This window comes from Strigops habroptila, chromosome 4 (genome assembly GCF_004027225.2).
Source record: "Strigops habroptila isolate Jane chromosome 4, bStrHab1.2.pri, whole genome shotgun sequence".
Taxonomy (NCBI): domain Eukaryota; kingdom Metazoa; phylum Chordata; class Aves; order Psittaciformes; family Psittacidae; genus Strigops; species Strigops habroptila.
In genome coordinates, this window is record NC_046358.1 from 8,657,286 (window position 1) to 8,679,024 (window position 21,739).

The 21,739-nt window shown below is 37.2% G+C and overlaps 1 protein-coding gene across 3 annotated transcripts in view; it reads left to right on the forward strand.

Annotated features, from left to right (window-relative positions):
- The window catches only part of STARD9 (StAR related lipid transfer domain containing 9), a 104,182-nt gene that overhangs the window by 60,202 nt on the left and 22,241 nt on the right, over nt 1-21,739 (forward strand). Inside the window, exons 13-22 of one of the 3 annotated variants that reach the window (XM_030482460.1) lie at nt 21-118; nt 909-986; nt 1,825-1,899; nt 2,602-2,781; nt 5,815-5,866; nt 6,788-6,925; nt 7,844-7,926; nt 8,938-9,041; nt 17,591-17,778; nt 20,825-21,308. In XM_030482460.1, the coding sequence (XP_030338320.1) occupies nt 21-118; nt 909-986; nt 1,825-1,899; nt 2,602-2,781; nt 5,815-5,866; nt 6,788-6,925; nt 7,844-7,926; nt 8,938-9,041; nt 17,591-17,778; nt 20,825-21,308 (1,480 nt within the window). Of the gene's footprint in view, nt 1-20; nt 119-908; nt 987-1,824; nt 1,900-2,601; nt 2,782-5,814; nt 5,867-6,787; nt 6,926-7,843; nt 7,927-8,937; nt 9,042-12,617; nt 13,250-17,590; nt 17,779-20,824; nt 21,309-21,739 lie in introns of those variants that run through there. The other 2 variants (XM_030482461.1, XM_030482463.1) reach the window with 2 other exon arrangements.

Here is a 21,739-nt window from a genome sequence, read left to right on the forward strand (position 1 = left end):
TATTTGTTTTCTGTGTGTAGCTATCTCTCCTGCCAGCTCCAGCTACAACGAGACCATGAGTACTTTGAGATATGCTTCAAATGCCAAAAATATTATTAACAAGCCCAGAGTGAATGAGGTGAGGCCTTGAGTTCTGTTTTTCATTCTTTTTCTGTTTTGTTCTGTGTATTATTTCAGTTTTATTTGGTATATCTGCACTCTCAATAAGATTCATACCCCTTTTTCCCATGTTAATGGGAGCTAAATAGGAGCTAAATATTATAGAAAGCCCATGCTAGGCCCTTCAGCTAGTTGCCTTCTTCCCCTCACTGCATACTGACCTGAGCCAAAGTGTCCCTGGCAGCCAAGAGAAAGTTGACTCTTTGACTCAAGAGTTTCCCTGAACTGTCTGCAAAAAGCTGGTATCCAGAAACTGCCTGTGCAGAGATGCTTACTCTGAAAATGAGATAAATGCCTTCACGCAAGCTGGCAGGAAATGCTTTGTGTATCAACTGGAAGGGCTTTTAGTACCATGGTTGTGACATTCTCACTTAGTCTCCTCAGTCTGGTTCTCTCCTCTGCATGACAGAAACAACAGCATTTTTCTGACCTGATGGGACTGTTTTGAAGATAAATTCATGAAAGCAGTGATGTATCCAGCTATTATTATAATGGGAAAAAATATTACTGTATATCTGTGTTCAGAAAAGAGATGGAACAAAGTTTATGGCAAAAAAACCCTATCAAAGATGGGAACCACCTGTCCCTAGGTGGTATATTCCAGGGGCGTGTAAGAGTGGATGGAGCAAGGAGTGCTGCTTGAGTGTGCCTGTTCTCTCCTCGCAGCTCTTGGAACAGCTCTGCATTGATTTCTTTAGCTAGAATATTTAAAGAATGATTTTTCCAACATCTGTGTCTTAATGTTTCAGGATGCAAATGTAAAACTGATCAGAGAACTACGAGAGGAAATTGATAGGTTGAAAACTATGCTGATGAGCTTTGAACTGGTATGTATGAACACTTCCCAACTGTAGCTCTAATTGAAGGTAGCTACAGTAGCTTACTTTGTCTTATCTGCTTATCTTTCCATGTTTATTGTAATTGGAGAGAAATGAAACTGTTCTGTATGATTTCATGATGTTTATAAGGCTATCTGCATTTCTGTCAGTTTTCCTTTTTCTGGCATTATATTGATAATCCTGAAGCATAAGCAGTTGTGTAATGATTAGGAAGGATTTTGTTGCCTGTCCTTCATGAAGTCAGATGGTCTTGTCCAAAAATATAATGAAATAGAAGTATTTTATTTGTAGGGATATGGAAGCACCAAGACAGTACAAAATATTAAGCTTCGATGTGATTTCCCTGCCAGACTTGTTACAATCCTCCTTTCCCAAAAAAGTGAACTAGTAGACCTCAACAGTACTTTGGAGGTTTCGCTCTTTCTACGTATTCTGTCCCTTAAAGAAAGTTGTGAACATCTGTGAGCCCTCATAATACACTGAACACTCTTTATGCTTTTCTGCTTTAGAATAATAATAATAGCATCTTTGTTTTCCATGCCATGGGAGAGCATGTTTTGCTGGGAGAGACTGGAACTAGAATCCAGGATTTATTTACTCAGAACTATCTCTCCGTCAATGCTCTTTCACCAGTTTTTCACAAAAACTTGCATGCCATTCCTAGAGAGGTGTAGGCCAGATGCTAGAAGGCAGCATCAAACATTTGTGTATTTTGTCTTTCCTTCTGCTGAAATCGTGTCCTTGAAATCCTGGAGTGAAAAAACATGCCTGCCAGTTGTGGATAAGGAAACTAACATGCAGATCTTGGTGGCTGTTGTTTGTACAGAGGAATTCCAGTCCTTCTTGGAGCGATGACAGAGATGGAAATCTGACCGAGCTGGTTCTTCAGAATGAAATGAAGGTGTGTATGAAATATTTGATGCTGTAACTCTCTTGTTTCACTGGTCCGGGGGGAAAGCATTGCTATACTTTCAAAACCACAATGAAAATGTTTTTGTCTGAATTCTTTCCTGTTTGCTCTGAATATGCAGGCAACTGCCACCCTTAATGCACATTGGGTGCTCTCTACCAATTTGTTATAGAAGTCTCATGTCCTTAATGTGATACTGTCCATTGCATATCACTAAGTCTGCACAATCTACTCCTTGTTTGAAAGTTGTCTTGACATATCACAGTAACTAATTCTACAGACCCCCTCTCTTCTAAGATTAAAGTCCTTCAATTTATTCAAAGAAAATTATTGTGCAGTCACCAAATTACTAAGATTTGATCACTGGTGACCTGGAAGGGTTTTGGAAATCTTAATTTTAAGATTTGCCTAAAGACAGGCAAAATAACTAGTTAGCATGATCATATATCTTTCTTACATTCTGGGAATGAGTTTCAATAGATTAAAACTCCTTCACTGGGTGGTAGTACAGTTTTTACCTGATTTTTTCATTGCCACAGAAATGTACTGCAATTATAAATACACCTGCATTGTTACCAGTGAAAGAATTTTGCATCCAGTAACTGGAAAAAAAGTGCTGTTCTGAAGAAATTTTTGTATGAGAAAAATTAGCCTGCTTAGTGAGTGAAATAGTTTCTTCTTCTATTCTTTAAGATTGAGCAATTGACCAAAGATTGGACAAGCAAGTGGACAGACATGAAAGCCATCATGGAAGAATACAGTGTGGATATCAACAAAAAAAAAGCTGGAGTAACAATAGATTCTAGTTTACCTCATCTAATGGCCATGGATGATGATATCCTCAGTACAGGAGTGGTGCTGTATCATCTCAGGGTGAGATATTGAGGTCATTAGCAAAAAATGTGTTAAATGTAGTTGAAAATCATGTATCTGGTTCTATGATCTGTCTACTAATAAAATATCTTAATCCAAATCTAGGTTTTGTGCTACTTGGTATCGTTTAGGGATAAGGGATTTTTTCTTCCTATTTGAAACAGAAATCATGTTATTCTTTATCATGGTGAAAGTGAAGCCTTACTAATTTTTCTCATGCCAGCACAAAGAAATCATACCAGGTAATAATTAGGGACCAAGTAATAATACTAGTGCTGATCGACCTGCAACTTGAGCCACTCAAATCCTACATTAACATTAAATATTTATTAAAAGTAATTGCTACTACTTAAATGTTTTTCCATTATGTTCCATTTTGGAAACAACAAGTATTCTCACATGCTACTTTTGACGACACCTTAAGTAATTTACAGATACTTATTTTAATGGAGAAACCTTGTTTGAAGGGTCACCTTCTGAAGTCATGTCTGTCTGTCACACTAACATCTTTGTCCCCTGTTTCTTTGCTCCTAGATGCTGCCTTTTCTTTTCTTTGTGCTTTGCATCTTTTAGACTCTGGTGTCTATTACCTTCATCTGAACACCAAGAAGGTAAAACATTAGTGGTTCCTTACGTATTAGGGCTTGAGCATATAACAGTACTTCACATTGCACTTCTGGAGAGAAGACATGGCAGCAGTTTTCAGATCATATAGACTAAATATTTTGTTACCTTTTTAGTCTCTTGATATACCAGGCTCTTAATTGCACTAATCAATGCTGTGCCTATGCTTAAAGAACCCTTCTTAGGTCTGTTCTTTTTTTCTGGCTTTCATTAACAAAAACATATACTTTCCCTGTAATTTCACTGAGCTTTTTGCATAGCTTAAAAATATGGGATTTGTTTTAGAAAGAGATGTACTTCAAAAACTTTTTTGAAAGTTGGAGTATTCCCAAAACTGAAGGGGGAAAGTAATCTCAGTCCTTATGGTTTTATAATGTGCTTTGGGAATTCTACACTTAGTCAGGAAACACAGCAGAAGAGAGAAACAATGTTAAAGCACTTTAAAAGATCTGAAGATGTACCTCCATATGTTAAGATGAAGTTGTGACTTCACATCATCTGAATTGTCTTTCACATTTTCAGGTAGAATACTCAATATTAAATGAGGAAAGAGTATAAATATTTAAATTATTAGCTCAGTAATAACATTTGAAAAAAGGAAATCAACATGGACCTGGGTTATGGCTGGTTTTGTTCCATTTTCTTCTGTAAGTTGAGTTAGTTTGCTTGTATCATATCTGTCCACTTGTTCTCAGCTGCAATTTTTAATTGTACTTAAACTCACACAGAATCACTCCACTAACTGGGATACTATTGTGAATTTCATGAGTCAATACTGATGTAATACTTTTTTGAATTAAATTGTGTTATTAGAGAGTTATTTCAGTACATTGGGAAAAAAGTTTCTTTTGGAATTACAGTAAATATTTCTTTGCTTAGTCAAGAAGATAATTGATAAAGAAAACTTTTAGGAGTTGGTTTAATTCCCTTTGTCTAAAATACATGTTGTTAACTCACTTAATTGTGTGAGGTGAGACAAAGGCAATATGGATTGTAAGTTTTCTACAAGTTGTGGCTAAGCCAGGTGAGTATTTTGTGGTTGAGTCCACTGAACATTAAGCTGATACAAAACTTGATAATTACTCCAAAGCAGGGTCACAATCCGGATTTCAGTCTCTCTGGCAAGGGTTTCTCAGCAGGGCTTGTATTACAAGGGGTCTGTTAGTTGGTTCAGATAGCTGAGCTCTGTGACGAGCTGTATGATAATCATTCTCTTTCCCTCCAGTGCACAAACCCCCTGTTATTTACCCACAATTACCTGTAACTGCATTATCTTGCAGTAATGCAGAGCTTCTCTTTTCCCAGTCTTCAGGCTTCTGATTACTCCTTCTTGCTTGATCTTTAAATAAGGGCTATAATATGCTTGGAGCAGAAAGCATATTCAATTTATTCTAATTAGAATACAAAAATCAAGTAGTTTAGTGACCATAATTAATTTTAGTATGACTGAAAGAGTTGCCACTAAAGTCGTTTTAGAGCACATTCACTAATCAGTTTACAATAATCAAGTGTAGTGTCTCTTCAGAGCTGGGAAATAATCTTGCTTTTTTTTCCTAAGGAAGAAGATAGAACTGATAATGGAACATTCTAGACAGGTGGTAAATTCATTAATTTTCTGGGAGAATTTTTTTCTCATAGTATTAAGTGACTGTTCTTTTGGTTTTTTGGTTTTTTTGGTTTTTTGATATTTGCACTGTACCTTAAGAATACTGTCTCTATTCCATCATTGGCCTGTAATATGCTTTGAGCCTGCTTGGTCTGGAGACTTTTGTTCCTAGGCAGGAAGCAGGAACTTTTCTTTGAAGTTGTTGAATCTTCAAGTTTGGGAACTTGCCCGTATACCATACCATAATCACCAAGATGACTTTTAATAAATGTCATTTAAGTTTCAGAAAAAAGATTCTTCTTTAGTAGTTAGTTTGAAGAATTCATAATCTATGAAAGTTACCTTACAAAACAGGAATTCTGTTACTTTTATATCTGAAAAACTCAGTTAACCAAATAATTTTGCAGCTTCTTTCTTCGTTTATGGTTATTTATGAAAAGAGTTATCTCATTTCTGCAAACATCGTCTCACTGTAAAAGTTCAAAGCATCAGAGTGTGTGTTCATATTCAAAATATTTTTCTCAAGCACAGTCCAAAAATCATCCACTGGGAGCTACTTCATCTACTGGAGTAATAATAGGAGAATCTGACATTGCTGCAGGATACGAAGTAATTGCATCGCTATGGGAGGCAGCAGGCTGAAGTATTGTAAAGCAGTAGATAGATTTCACTCTGAACAATTCAGTCATTCAGAGGCGATTTATTTCAGATATTTGCTAAGATGCTGTACCAAAGTTTTTTAATTATTATATATAATCCACTTTCAGTAACCTACTTTTAAATTAGTTTTTTTCTCATTTTAGGAAGGAACAACCAAAATTGGAAGAAGTGATTCAGACCAAGATCAAGACATTGGTAAGAGAATGATATTACAAATTATTTTATGATATGACCTGGTCAAACCAAGAGGTTTACATTCGTTGTATAATAGCTAGGTAATGTACCTGTTTGTCAGCTTTCTTTATCAGAGAAGGTAAGTACAAAAGAAAAATTGTTCTAAGTTGGCTAAAATCTTTCAGTTATTTTTTGGTTTTGTTTAAGAGGTTAAAAAGTCAATGGTCTTGACCAAATTGAGATCTCTTCAGAATCTTCCACCCACTTGTGAAATGCTACACTAGAGTTTAAAAACACCTTCATCCAACATGCAAATCTTGTTATGATCTATCCTGAACTAGTGGCACAAGACATCATGAGACATTGAAAACGCTTTTCAACTCTGCTTGGGCAGAGTATTTTAGGTATAAAATCCAGATGATTCAGAATATTTTTTATTGCATTTCATGCCTGCTCTTAATTTTAACAGTCAATCTCAAGAACTACAAATTACGATAGTTGAAACTTTATACCAAAATTGGAAACTTTGTGGAATCTCAGCTTTGGTTAGCTCTCTAAGTTTGGTTAAGTTTGATTATTTTCTGCCAGTAGGTTAGTAAAATATAAACAATAAATGCCATAATAGCAATAAGAAAATTCAGCACAACAGAAGAATTTGCACATCAGCTCACAAATCAGAAAGTAGTGTATAATTTTCCAGAACCAGAAACTCTCTAAAAGATCAGTCTCACTATTTTTGATCAAGTACGTTTTTTCTGTGATATTGGGTACTTGGATAGGAATCAAGACAATTTAATCTCCTTGTTCTGCACATGACATAGCTCTCTGAGGTATGAAGTATGTAGTCATAGTGCCAAATAGTGTGTGGTACTTCATTCCAAGGAAAACAGTGCAAACCCAACCCCCTCAACAGGTGAGATAAAACAAATCTATACACGGTAGTTTTGCAGGGACGGTGGATTGAAAGGGATCATTGTATGATAGACAACAACTGTGGGATTGTGACACTGCGACCAGTTCAGGGTGCACACTGCACTGTGAATGGATGTGAAGTCACTGGATCATGTCGTCTGTCACAAGGTAAGGCTTGCTTTTTCTCTGAATGCTGCATTATAATCAACTTCCCACTGGAGCTTAGAGACAAAGATTTATGGCACTCATGCAGATCTAAGAAATAAATCTCTCAGTCTCCTACTGCTAGCACCATATGGTTTGATCCATAGCTAGAACTTCAGACTGGGAAAAATAAAGAAAGTAAAGTAAAATAAAGACATAAGTGACAATATTAAGACCCCTTTCAGTAGCAGTAGTCTGTAGCTTTCTGAAAAGCGAATACCTGTAGTCAAAGATGCTGTTATGGAAAGCAGTGGAGACTGGCCCTAAGCCAGCAGACCACTGGTGGGGTTTTTTGGCGATATGTAATATGGTTGAAATGACCTTCAACTTTTTCACAGTGTGTTTAGGTGGAGGGTACTAGTCACAGAGTCATAGGCTCAGATGAGATAGATTAGGCTCCCATACTCATAGTGAATGAGCTCAGACAAAACGGATCAGGCTCCCATACTTTAAGGTTGTTTAAAACAAGAAAATATATGCAGTTTCTGGAAACTTGTAGTGATCTGGATTCTTAAAAAAATAGTGTAGAAACAAGTTTCCAGTAGTGGGCTGGTTATGTTTTTTATATGAAGTCATGCCAGTCTTTAGTATGAACAGGGAAATTACTGTTATGTTAAGTTTGCAGAGATATCCAACATAAGTTTGCTTCAATGCTGCCATTAAAGAATAACTCTGCTGTTCCATAGTGGCAAATTTTAAAAATAGTTCTCTGCTCTGTGATAATTAGAAAGCTGTTGGTCAGAATATTTTATTTTTTAATATTCTGCAGTAGTTTGTATGTGCTGTAGTCTGTATACTGGAGTTCAGATACTACTAAGATTTTAGGGACCAACTGTCTGATGAATTATATCTTTGAAGATTTCTAATTACTTTTTTTCACAGGTGCCCTTGTTGTCCTCGGCAAGTCTCATAAGTTTAGATTCAATCACCCAGCAGAAGCTGCTATCTTAAGACAAAGAAGATCAGTAAGTTCTAAACCTGTATTTTTCTCTCCTAATTCTTTATTGTTTTTCCTAGTTATTTTCCCTCTTAAAAGCCAGCCTGAGGTAGATATATAGATAATATTTCGTCTCATCAGCGTATTCACTTGCTTCATTTCCTCCATCTAATGGTCTGTAATGACACTAAACCTTTTGTGGGAGGACAGTAGTGCTTCTTTCAGATGTGCTTAGCAAAAGATGATGCAGATCCCTTGAATAATTTACTGTTTCCTATTTCTAGTCCTGACTACAGAAAGTCATTGAAACAGAAGGACAGAATGATGCAGTGAAAAGACCAATTAAGAATCTTTCTACATTTGATAATTTTCTGAATTATCTTCTATCTCTGTCATTTCACCATCCTGAATGATGCATACTAGAAGTTAAGGAAAATTTATGGGATTGATTGCTGAAGTATTGTTGGCTCTAAAAGCACTTAATTGTTACATGCCTCAGAAATAGATAAAATATTTCTGGGTATGCTAATCTCGGGAACTAACTACTGCAAGATATTATTTGGTCAGCTAGTTCAATAATGTTTTAATTAAAAAATAAGATAATTCTTAAAATGACTGGTGTATGTGACTAAAAACCAGAACTTAATGAATGTAAACTTTCTGGTTTAGGACATAACCATACAGCCAACCTATATTGGCAGTATGAATAAGAATCTACCTTTTCAAATTGATTTTCATACAGTAACATTTTATGTTTTCTGCTCAACTATCCTTTTCTATTCACTTTAAGTTAAGGAGCTTAACTTTCATTTATTTTAACTCTTAATTTCTTAATTAATGAAGTATGCAGTACATTAAAATGGAGCTACAAGAAGAGGTGTAACAAATACTTAGCAGAAGTGTGAGATTATAAACTCACATGGGAGGTATTACGCAGCATTGCACACAGTAGTTGCCAACGGCAGTATTAACGATAACTTGGAAGTTTCTGGGTTGCTGTGATATTTTTTTCTTCTTGTTCTCATGTTGTGTGTTGTAGATTAATGAAACTCCACCCATTCTGAGTTGTGGGGCTCTGGACTGGCTCAACTTGGATGGAAGTTGCACCCATTCTCCTCACTATATCCTTTCTTCTCTTGACAAGTAAGTTTAAAGCCAACTAACAAATAGTTTTTTATGTTGGATGAAAATAGGTATGTCTGAAACCAGGGCTTGGTTCAGACAAAACTACGTTGAATAGGTCCCATCATGTGTTCAAGTGATCAAATAGAAGTGTCCTCTTTAATGTATCTAATCTCTGCATTTGCTTTTCATTTGCTGCAGTGACACCTTTCTATAAAATTTATGTTTTTGCATTTTGTTTTATTACTGAGGTACATTTTACACATCACTGCTGTTACTTTCTGTGTAAAAAGTATGAAAAATTTTAAAATGAAAGCTCTTTTAATGACCTGCAGAAGTAGATATCAAGTTGCTCTTTACATGGGTGTAAACATCAGAGGTGAAGCTTATGTCACAGTAATTTGTTGGTGGTCCTAGAAAAACCTGTAGAAATCCCAAACCACTGTGATCAGTATAGCACAGAACTGCACTTGGTGTTCCTGTTTTTAACCTGACAACTGCAGAATGTTTCTGATTTTTTCAGACCATGTTCAGACAGTATATTTTTTTGTGTTGATCAATTTTTTAATCACTTGGACAGGACTGTGCATATCACATTGCATAACATTGGCCTCATACTTACCTAGTATTTCAAATGGTTACTTCTTTGAAAATGGAAAGCATTTATGGTATCACATTCATTTCTATCAATGTCCATCTCTCAAAGGAATAAGCTACTCTATAGATTGTATCTAACATTAGTTGTCTTTCACCTTACATAGTCCAGTGGTCTTTTGTTTTTTCCTCTTGAATAGTTTTTTTGGCAAAGATAAACTCAATTGATCCACTTGGCCTTCCTCTGCAGTAACCAGTAAGCCTGTGTTTCTGTCAAGACAAGTAGTTTTCTCGTGGAGGGGGTTATGACTGAGACATCTAGATTAAGATCTATAAGATGAGAATAAAATTATATATATGGTCTCTCAAATGTCCAGTTTTCACGAAGAAAAGTCAATGTCAAATATAGAAGGGTGTGTTTCAGGTACCTTGCAAACAGTAATACAGGACTAAGTGGGCTACAGCAGCGCTTATTTGCTCATCGATAAAAAGCTCACGTAGTGTAGGTCTTCTCTTTTTAAGAAAGAGATGCTTAGAGGAAAATATAAGAACAAGGTAAGCTCTGTGTGTGTGGGTCTGTCCTTCTCTCTCCCCCCTCTCACTTAATAGTTCTTGATGCTCTCCCAGCTGCTAGCAGTCTGCATCTTGGAATCTACTTCTGAAAAATGACAGTAGCATCTCTGTGCATTACAGGTTTCAGTGAGGTTTTCTTGCCTTCTTTTTCTACACATCTTCATGATTTCCTATTTTTATTTTCACAGTCAAAAATTTAGAAGCTGTAAAGAAAACAAATGCTATCCAGAACTAAGATAAGAATATTAATGTGTCTAAATCATGCTGAATTTTTTGATCCCCAGCTTTGTCTTTCTCCTGTGCTACACTGATTTACTCCAGAGGAGATGCAAACTAGGCTTCAAGCTTTAATTTGATTTTTATCATATTGAAACAAGAATCTATACATCCAACTGAGCTATAGGCAAGTCTCTGCAACAATGTTCTTTCTTCATACTCAAACTTGTGCAAATGGTTTGTACCTTTGTTGTATGTGTAACCATTATTTTAAAGAGTTTATGCTGAAGCTGCCATCAATTTACAACATATAAGAACCCTTATGTATATTGAATTCTATGTCAGTAGTAGGTACTGTGAATACCCATTAGTATATTGAAAATTCCATGGACAAATTGGGTTCTCTTTTGCTGGGAAAAAAATGGCTTTATGGAAAAGTCCAAAAAGAAGTTCTAGCATAAAATACTGTTCATTCATGCAAAGAAGCATAGCAGTCACACACAAAAACCATTCAGAAATTGCTGGGCTTTCATGGGTTTAAGTACTTTTTATTCAGGAGCTGATGGTACTTTGCTTTCTTCTAAATTTTTTATTTTGGAACATATGAACATATATATTATGGTAGTAATTACTTACAGTCTTATCTCCATGCTATCAGTATGATGACATTTTTCTCATCTGCATGTCATGGTTTGAATTACAAGTTCGACCTCTAATTGTATGTTGAAATATTTTGAGAAATGAGAGAGAAAACAAATTTCTACCATTGCATCCAAATATTAAAACTTTAAGCATGAAATGACCCTTGAAATGGGTGTGATTCATTGCACTCTTACTTGGCTGCTTGCTCATACACCCTACTCAAAAGACCTCCAGCATTTCAAACTTCTGATGTTTTTGCCAGCCAGCAAACATACAGAAGGCTTGTAACTGGCATCAGTCATCATATGACAGCATTACCACAAATAAGAAGGTAACTAAGTTCTTGCTTCTTTCATTGCCTTAATATGATACTGCACGTAAATATAAACCCTGATTTTATTCTCTTACTGGTTTGAAAAAAAACCCAAACCACAGGAGTTCCGTTAGAGTCCTGTGGTATAGCAATACACTAAATTAATTTTATATGCTTGGACCATGTTTTAGCTCTCTTTCCTTGAAAATACCAACATTGTTAAACCAGAAAGAAGAAAGTCTTCTAAGAATGGGTGAAATTCTACTGAACTGGAAAGGAAACAGTGTCCATAGATATGGTATCTGATGCTGGAGAACACAACACAATTATTATCCTGATGTGTTATAGTTAACATGTCCAGATAATATTTGTAAAACTAATACTCTGAGTTCTTACCAACAGCTTTCATTTGAGAATTTCAAAGTGCTACAAATACAATTTAATCTTTTGCATCTCTTAAAAGATCCCTCAAATATTTTATTTCAGAGACACATGCACTGTGTCGCTCACAGCAACTTTACAACTTAACAGCAGAATCACATATGGTGGGTTAGCAGGGGAACTTACAGATTCTATATACAACTGCAATCATAAGGGGAAAACCTGTGGTAGATTATAGTTCCAGCTGAACTGAAATTTAGCAAGGCAGCAGTGACCTTTACTGCAGTGGGTGGCTGTGTCTTGTTCCTGTGACTCCTTGCCAAAATCAGGTCTGGTTTAGAAGTGTATTTGAAGGGTTGCCTTAAATAGGTCATTGCCTTATTGTTATTTTGGGGGCTTAGGCAAAGCAAAAAAGGTGTTGCATGCAAAGGCTAAAAAAACCCCCAGAATATAAAAAAATGCACAGGTGTGCTTTTTCTGTAAGCAAAGCAGCTAATCAGAAATGCAAATTATACTTCACCTGATGGTAACTTCCGTGAAGGGGATTATTCTGTGTGTACATTTCCAAAGGTCCCTTGTTTCTAAAGGTTTCTGACATTGCTGGCTGTGGGAAATGATTTCTGGTTCCCGCCTCCTGCCTGTCACCCCCCCCCACTTTTGCTTTGAATTTTATGAGTGTCATTGCTTCAGGAGGCTGCAGGAGGTGATAATCAAGGTCTTTGTATCTCCTTTATCATTCTTCCCTTTGCTTTTGGAAGGAGGAGGGAGATGTTTTGGCCTCTGTGCTAGGCAGAAGCAGATGTACAATCCCGTGCAGCTGCGTGGTGCCTGCTGCTGTGTGATGCTCTGAGGCCCTTGCGCGAAGGGCCCCGGATTGGACACGGGTGGAGGGGGAGGATAGAGCAGGTGTAGATGTGTATCAGTTCGTAGGCTTGTAACCCTGACTTGTGATTGCTCTCAGTGCTGGGATTTGCAAGGGTGCAAAACGCTTTGCCAACATCTTTTTTTCTGCTTTGTTATTAACTCTTCTTCCCCTGGAAAAAATCATTTGTAAAAGAAAAATGGGGCTTGAATACTAGGCAAAGAGAAGGAAAGGGATGCTGATTTGACTGATACTTGCTTTGGGAAAATTGGCAAATTTCAGCTTCTGGAAACAGAGGTTATTTTACTTGAGTTTCTCTATTTGAGCCGTAAGACTTTGTTGCAGAAGGCATTCAGCCTCACCACAGAGCTATTGCTGCCATAGTTACTGAAAACTGCATTATGCTGTAGCAGCCGCCAGCCTCTGCATCAGCAGAAGTGTTTGGGGAAGAGAGGAGGAGAATTGCACAATAGGATTCCGGAGAGCTGACAACACCACAGGCTGGGAAAAAAAGTGGATTTACAGATGGCTCATTTAGCGTGTATTGTGCAAACTTCGTGGAGAGAAAGATGAGATGGAAAAGCAATCCAGCAGCACTGGTATAATAGGAACATTTTCTCAGTAATTTGTGATTATCTTTAGATTAAGGTTTGTATATTTCTGTTGTTGTAATTTTACTTGTTGTTTTTAAACGTTTACTTGGAGGAGGGGTAATTGTTGACACTTCTTGCTCCATTTGGTACACCTAGAAATCTGCAAGCTTTTATGAAATTCTATGAAGTGTTGGTTTTGGTTTGTTTTGTTTTAATATGCTGTATGCCAGAGTATGTCAGTCCCACGAAACCAAGATTTTATGTGTGTCTTGATACCTACATAAATGAAGCTGTTTGTCTTATGTTTGACCTGAGGTTATATTATTTCTTCCTAGAGCTGGACTGAATGTAGACTGCTTATGTGGGAAGGCACGAATACAAGTAATAGCAGAAATTGGTTTGTGCTTGATTCCTGTATTTCAAAGTATTCCTGTATTTCAAGTCTAAATTTAACAGTATATCTGATTTAAGATGTTTTAGATGAAATATACCTATTACAGAATATGGCTGAATTATTAGGTTGACTGTGTTGATATTTGTTTTGAGTTTAATAATTCAAACATGTATTATAAAAGCTGATTGTTTGAATTGTATATTAGGTAATTTAACAATGAAGGGTGTGGGAATACCTTATTTTCTTTCTGGGCAGCTGTCACCTCATTTTTGGTTTGTAGTTTGTTTTCTTGTGTTGTTTCCACAAACCAGCAAGAGTGTGTTGACGTGACATAGCATGTTTGAAGGTAGAAAGGGAGCATTCCTACTTCATGTTCTTGGTTTCAGCTGTGACAGACAGATCTGTATCCGAAACCCAAACCAGCCAGTAATTTTGCTCTCACAGACACTAGTCTCGCAGTCAGAGGAAAAACATCTTCTGGCATACCTGTATTATGTAAGTGGCTTTGCATGAATTTTCATTATCTTCCTGTTCTGCTTGAGAAAGCCATCTTTAAGAAGCAACTTCTTTGAAAGATGTTTAATGTTCCATCTCTGTATTCAGACCTGCCTTTACTGCCCTGCCTGATTTTTGTTTTGTACTATTAAAAATTAGGAGATGAAGCAGAGAGGCATTGAAATAGCAGCAGAACCGCAATTCATCTATATACCTTCAGCAACAGTACTTCATTGAACAAACTTTAGCCTTAGAGAGGGAGAATTGTACCAACTAGCTCTATCACCAGAACAAAAGCAGTTTCTTTGCCAAGTTTGTTTTTTCAAGGCTTAAAGTGAAGTATGGGCATGCCTCTTTACTCTGTCTTTTGGGGTGTAGTCATAGTATGGAGCTACGATTAATAACATCAGTTTGGACTGCATCCTGTACTGCTCTGTGTGCAAACACACATGCCTTTTGGAAAGGATCTTACAGTTTCATGTTAGTTCAGCAAAAAGTCATTACCACACACATGAGGGAATACACTAGTGCTGCTGAGAACAGCAAACACCACACTTCCATCTGCATTGTTTGCATTGCTTATTCTCTGATACTTTATTGTATGGGAGGGGTCAAGCTGGCTTCAGTATTGTTGGAAAGTATGGGAAGAGGTTGTGGCCCTCTCCCAGCTGTAAACAGATGTTACCTAAGCACCTCTGCAAGCATTGTAAGGTCTTTGGATTGAAATGCAACACTAAGTTGTTTCATATACTTAAATATTTTGGATTTCAATTTGTAAACAGTTTGAACTCTTATAGGTGGATTTTGTGAAAATGATGGCTGAGAGATATAAGTCATGGTTAGGAAGAATATGAGACATTTTGTAAGAAGAATTTTATCAAATTTTACTAAAGAGTTGCAGAACGGGAATACTTTATCTTGTCTTACTATCATGCTCTGCTTTTCAGCCTTTATTGGCAATGATTTACTTCATTTCCTCTATCTTATACATAATGGTGCTAATAATGATAAATGAATGCAATCAGCTCTTCCAATACTTGACTTTCTGGTATTTGATAATGTTAAAGGACACTCATCATTCCTTTTGGATGAATGTACTTTGCTTCTTTCTCTCATGCTTCAGACTAAGTGACTTGCCCAAGGTCATGCAATTGTCCAGTAACAAATTTAGGCTCACATTTTTCAATTTTCATACCACCACAGCTATCAAAGCTTTCATATGTCTGTTAGCAAAACAGGTTAAAGACTACCCCATCATCAGAGTGCACACAGAGACTTAACAATTACAATTGCTATTAAGGTTTATCAGTTTTAACGTATCAGCAAGAAGAGGCCTCAGCTGACAGTGAAGCTCTACGAAGATTTGTGCATGGGCACCCAGAGGCAGTTCTTGCCCTGAAGACCTTGCAGCCTAAGCATGTGTGAAAGCACAGAGGTGATGTAACTGCTGCAAAATCAGAGAGGTTTTGTCTCTCGGATCAGTACTTTAACCTCCAGGTTAAATGGCTGCTGCATTAATTTCCCTTGGAAAATACGGAAGATAACATGGAAGCCACATTCAGGAAAAGCCTCCTTCAGAGTTATCATTGAAACCATGGAAGCTTTTTCCTGAACGGGATCCTCCAGATTTAATACTATGTTGGATAACTGGTGATTCTTTAGTTAACCAGCCTAGCTTTAACCTCTGAGTTTGTCCCCTAGTAGTTGGTAGCATTACAAATACCTGAACAGCTGGAGATTTGTCATGGCCATGCAAGTGTTTCAGTGCTGCAGTGAAAGGTCATTTGAAACCTACTTTGGCTGAATAAGAAATGAAGCATCCTGCTCCTGTTTCCTGGGGATCAATTAAAGTTTATCTGAGAGGAAAAAATTACAAATCACAGAATGTTGGCATCTTTGTAGTCAAGCCAAGGACAAATGGTTCTTGGAGCTGCCTACTCTTTTTAATTTGTTCTTGTGAGCCCCAAACAGACACAAACCATTTAGCAGATGACAATAGCAAAGTTTGTACTCTGACTGTTTGCACCATGCCAGACAATTGAACAGATGTTCCTTTTCAGTTATTCTCACCAGCACTACATTTACATAAACATTAAATTGTGTTTTCCTCAGGTGAATGGAAGAGTCACAGTAATATTGTAAATTATTTATAATCTTAAGGTGTTTATGTAGCGCGGCTTTCCCACTGCTTCTTAAGCAAGTGAAATATATGTTCCATGTAAAGGTGCTCCAAAAGATATGCAGACTTTAGCTGCTCGTTTCATCTGTTTTGTCTGCTAATCTAGCACATAGAATCAAAGTTGTTGCTGTGGAAATGGTTGCTTTGAGCACATGCTTGCAGTTCTGAATAGAGATGTCAAATTAATTCCAGTGTAGCAAAAGTCAAGTGCTCTTTTCATACAGATGACCTTGTATTGGTAGTGATTATACAAACAACGTTATGTTTCCAAAGCTTTCCCTTTGAAATTATGGTTTTGTTTTCTTTTGACCTCCAGGGTCTTTCTAGCATTTTGGCACCTCTGCTCTCTTCAAAAGCATAATAAAAATATCATTATAATAAGTACATAATTTACTTCATTAGTAAAATATATGTCAATTTTTTTTCAAGACTTAAAGATTTTATTTTCTAAGGTTACCTATAATGTGGTGTGTAGATACAAAACAACAGACAGATCATACATCACCTTTATAAATCAAATTAACATTAAGAATTTCTGATGACTACATGTGAACAGGTAGAATATATATTCCTTTCAGAGGGTTAATGTATTTTGAATATTATCAGGGATTATGCTAAGAATAGATATTATTTTGGTTGTTACTGTGTGTGTCTGCACATATGTATGTAAAATTTTGGCATACAGTCAGGAATCAAACATCTTGGAGGGACTGTAAGGCAGTTTTTCACAGGTTAGTCACTTCTCTTATCACAATTCTGCTCCAAATATAGAAGCAGTAACCTAATATAGTTGTTGCATCCAACAGAGAATGGTGTGATCAGGTTCTTTCCTTGGTACTGCCAGAGACTGTCAGTGTAATCTCAACAATGCCCGTAACCCTTTCTAGGTTGGAGATTTTTGATCTGAAAACAGAGAATGTTTGTCATTTCTGTAAAGCATTTCGAAGTATTTAGATTAGAGTGGTTATAAAATTTTATAACACATAAGCAGCCTTCCTCCCCAATTTACTTTTTTGAAAATCTACAGCAAAATGAGAAGTGACAATATTTTTAAAATTCTTTTTGCTATTATCTTTCTGGTGATGGAATCTTCTGCGTCACCACAGGAGCTTTCATGTTTGCTGACATTTATGACACTTACAGGATTGTAGCTGCTGTGACATGCATATACACAGCTGCTTTGCCATCTCGAGTTTTTTCATACTGCACCCTTATTGAAAAGGACAGTATCTTGAATGTTGTCTTTCTTCAGTAAGATGACTTGGTTTATTCCAAATGTTTGGTATTTGTTTCGGGTTTAAATTCACTGTCAACATTTCTAACAACAGAGAAATAGATGCTGTGCATGAAGAATACAAGCAGAAATTGAGAGACCAGGAAGCTTTCCACAGAAAACAAATTCAACGGCAGCAGCTCTACATTGAGGATTTAAAGCAGCAGATCCTGAGAGGACAGATCAAAGCAGAGCGGGAACTAGAAAATGATCAAGCACTAATCAACCAGCAGATCCAAGAAAGTGAGTACCTGCCTCTTCCTCTCTCTTACTTCCCTTTCGTTACTGAATTCTTTCATCCTCTGGATGTTTTTGTCCTAGTTATGCTTTATATTATGGGTGGAACTTTTATTATGGCTTATTAGTAGTTTTCTCTTCTAATTGCCTTTCCCTTGAGAACAGTTATTAAGCTTTGATTAACAGGACTAAAGGGTCTCCCTTGCATTGCACTAGCAGTGCTCTTTAATTAGCTGTGCAGGTCATTGCTGGAGGGGCTGGCACCAGCATGCTACTCCCCTGTGGCTCCCTGTTCTGCCTCCCTGCAGCTTTGCTCAGCTCGTATCTGTAGTTGCAACTCTGCTGTGTAGACTGTCTGCTATTGTGATTTAAGTTTTTCTTGTGATATACCTGTGCTTCATCCAATGAGTTGCTCTGGGATATTGACTTTGAGAGGACTGTGGTAGTTCCAACCATTAGGTTTCAGGGAAAACTGCTCTAACAACAGGATGATAGGAACCAAGCAGCATTTCCAAGGCAGGAACGTGTCAGTTGAGGTACTTTCTTTATACATTTCATTGAGTATGTCACCAGTAACAATATAGACCATTTTCACATGCTTTAATTAATTTCTCTCAGGAAGAATAGAGTGATGGCATAAAACCGTGGCTCGAACTGAATTTTATGTGGTTGCTATCTGAGTTTTAAACAAGGAAAACAAACAAAACATATCTGAGAAACGGGTGGGTGCTTTCAATTTAGCACTGAAATTCAGAGCTAAAATCTCAGCCCTCAGTTAAGGGAAGGAGAGTTTCACTGGCTTTTATATATTCAGTATTTCTAAACACCCTCACCCTTTACAGTATGAATTAAAATGTATGAAGATATTCTGTGGTGGAAATAGAAACTGAAGTGTGACAAATTAAGGTCAAAAATAAGGTCTGGGTTTTATTTACCCCAAAGATGATTAATCAGCTGTATCACGTTCTCCACAGCTTAATTTGTTTTAAACCAAACCCGGATTTTAAAAAAGAGAGAAATGCTTTGGTTCAAATAGGAGTTATTTCTAGGAAGTTCCACAGTGTGATACAAGAGTACTAACGGCTAGATCAGTGATCAGATTTTGAATGGCAAATAGCTGTGTCAGAAGGTGGAGCTACAGCATATTCAGAGAGGTATTTTTTAGTGTCAGTGGCTCCTGGCCCTAGAGGTGCTGCTTTGCTTTCTGGTGGACATATTCAGCAAGAAGTCTTGGTGACGTTGAGCTGCCCCTTAGTGAGCTTATAGTCTGATTTGAGAACATTTTAAACTTTGAGATGTTTTTCACCACTGAAATTGGGTGGTTATAGTGTTCTCTAGTTTGTCTCCTAATGAATTATTTGGTCCAAGTTTCTTGATAAGTATGCCTATTACAGAAGCACCATTCCCATTTGGCAAAACCTGATATTGGTTCCTGGAAGAAGAAAACTGTAAATTTTTTGAAACTTCTTACACCCAAACTTCTGCAGTCTGCTATCTTTTTAATAATGTCAGCCATAATGAAGAAATTAAGAGAAAATTGTGCTGACGTGATGTGGCAGAAATGCACTTAGGATGTGTAGATAGTACAGGCAACCAGGAGACTTTCCCCAAAATATTTTTATTTTGTGGCTCTGTAGGCTTGTTCTCTGAGTCCATCTATTTCTGCTGATTTTAATGTGTTCATGCAAACCTTAGCCAGGCAGGTAGTCCTTTCTACACAAATACAATCAGTTCTTCAGTTGGCAGCCCACAAAAGTTCTCTACCTTTTCTGCAACCTCTGTGTCTCAGCTCATGGCAGAGGCAAATTTGTGAGCAGAGAATAATTAGCATCTTAGGGCTTGCAGCTCTGTTCCAGGGAAACTCTTATCTGCCAAATATTCTCTTTGATAGAAACATTCTAAAGAGGAAAGATCTGGAAATAAAGAGTTGAGGAAAAAAAGCTTTGTATGTGCAAGTTAAAAATGCCATTAAGAAAAATTAATGAAATTACTAAAATGCTTCCCTCTTATTCATACAGTAACCATAGAGGTAGAACTCCTACTTCTGTGTATGTGCTGTCTGCAGAGCTGCCAACATAAATAGGACAGGAGACTTGTGCTAGTATGTTTAGTAAGCTCAGTCGTCACCAAGCAAGTGATGCTGACAACGCCTATGCCCTAATGATTTCTTATGTTAGGAAAACTTCCACAGCCCAAAATACCTCTCCTGCAGCTGAGCTGTGCAGAGCTGCGGGTAGTCCTTGTTCATCACATCAGATTTAAATACCTCTTAATCCTAACCTCCTGAGCATGCAACGAAAGATTGCTTAGTCAGTAAAGGACTGCAGATTGAAGGCAAGCCCAGCCAAGAGAAATGTTTCTGCTAGTAAGACAGTAGTGCTTTGAAAAGATTTGGTCTTTTCTAGGAACCTTGCTTGTGATTTTAACATTGTTTTTTTTCTTTGCTTTGTGCAGCTCTATATGTACATTTTTCTGGCAGCATAAAAATGAACAAACTCTGTTTCATTAAGAGAACGTGTCCAAGCCATCAGACACAACGTGGTAGTGGTGATCTTAGTTATCCCTTCTTTTGATTGTTACAGTTCATCATAGCTTAGGTTGAAGCCAGCATGCTCTGAAAATCTCTAAGAGCGTCCCCTGCATGGAATAAAGTAGTCTTGACTCCAGGGTTAACAACAAAATTGAGGTGATGTTCGAGTGTAATCTTTGAAAAATCGAAACGTGTTCTACTTTTTCTTATATACAAGGTCTTATCCACCAGTCTCCTTAGCTTTTTTGGCCAAGCCCCTGCTTCTGTCTTATAGTTGTTACCTGAGTCTTTATCCCAATGGAAAGGCTTTTGATTATCAATAAAGTGCAGCAATTCTCTAATTTCTGGGTTTTTTTTAGAGAAAAAAGTATTTTTCTCTAAATGTCAAGACTCTGTTCTACATGCATAAAAATTGTGTTTTCGAATGAGCTCTCATGGCTGCTTAAATTAAGAAATAAACTTGCAATGAACAATGTTTTTCCTATGATTTTAACTTCCTTTCAATCATTATTTTGTTTACAGACCAGCAGTGGCTTATAGATGAGAATAAACGACTGGCTGCCCTTCAGCAACAGCAGAGGGAGTTTGCAGTGCAAACGGAGACTAAGCTGTATGCAGAGGCTGAGGTGCAGAGCACCATTGGGCTGGAAATCTGCCCTTCTCTGCTACAGCAGAACAAGAAGAGACTGGTGCAGCTGGAGCTCTTGCGAAGATACTCCTTAAAAAAGGCAGAAAGAGATATAAGACGAAAAAAGGTCAAATTCCAGCTGGAAAGGATAGTCAAGAAGCAGAAGTTATTGGAAGCCAAGCAAAACCTAGAGCAGCTGGAAGCTAGCTGCTGGCTCAGTGAAGAGTGTGTGAAACAATCCCAAGTCCTAAATGAAAATCCTGTTGTACAGTCCTCTTTGGATCACCAGTTGCAAAGGAGAAGGAAGTCGTTGGGTTCAAATTCCCTGCAGCAGGGGCAGCGTTCGTTCTATAACTCACGTCTGCCCCAGGTACCCAGGTAAGTTAACATCTGCCATTTCCTCTGCATGGTCAAAAGTAATTTGAATTCAAGGTATTTTCAGTGACCATATAACTACCTCAGCCTCTGCATACAGCTTAGTCTCCGTTTGCACTCCAGGATGCCTTTCAATGTATTGAAACAATCCCCAAACCTGCAATATCAGTGAACTTTACTATATTGTATGTCACACTAGAGCTTTGCTCTTTTTCCTGGGATCTGTACAGTGCATTCCCTACTCAGCTCTTTGATGTGATCTTTATCACTATTTTTACATTCCTCTCCCAAGCCTTTCTGCACTTCCTACCTCTTTGTGAATACTTTCCACAACTGGCTTAAGTCTTGTTCTTACCTTGTTTAAACTGTCGGTAAATACTAAATTCTGCATCATTTTATCTTGATTAGGATCAAACTCTTCCTTCACAATATTT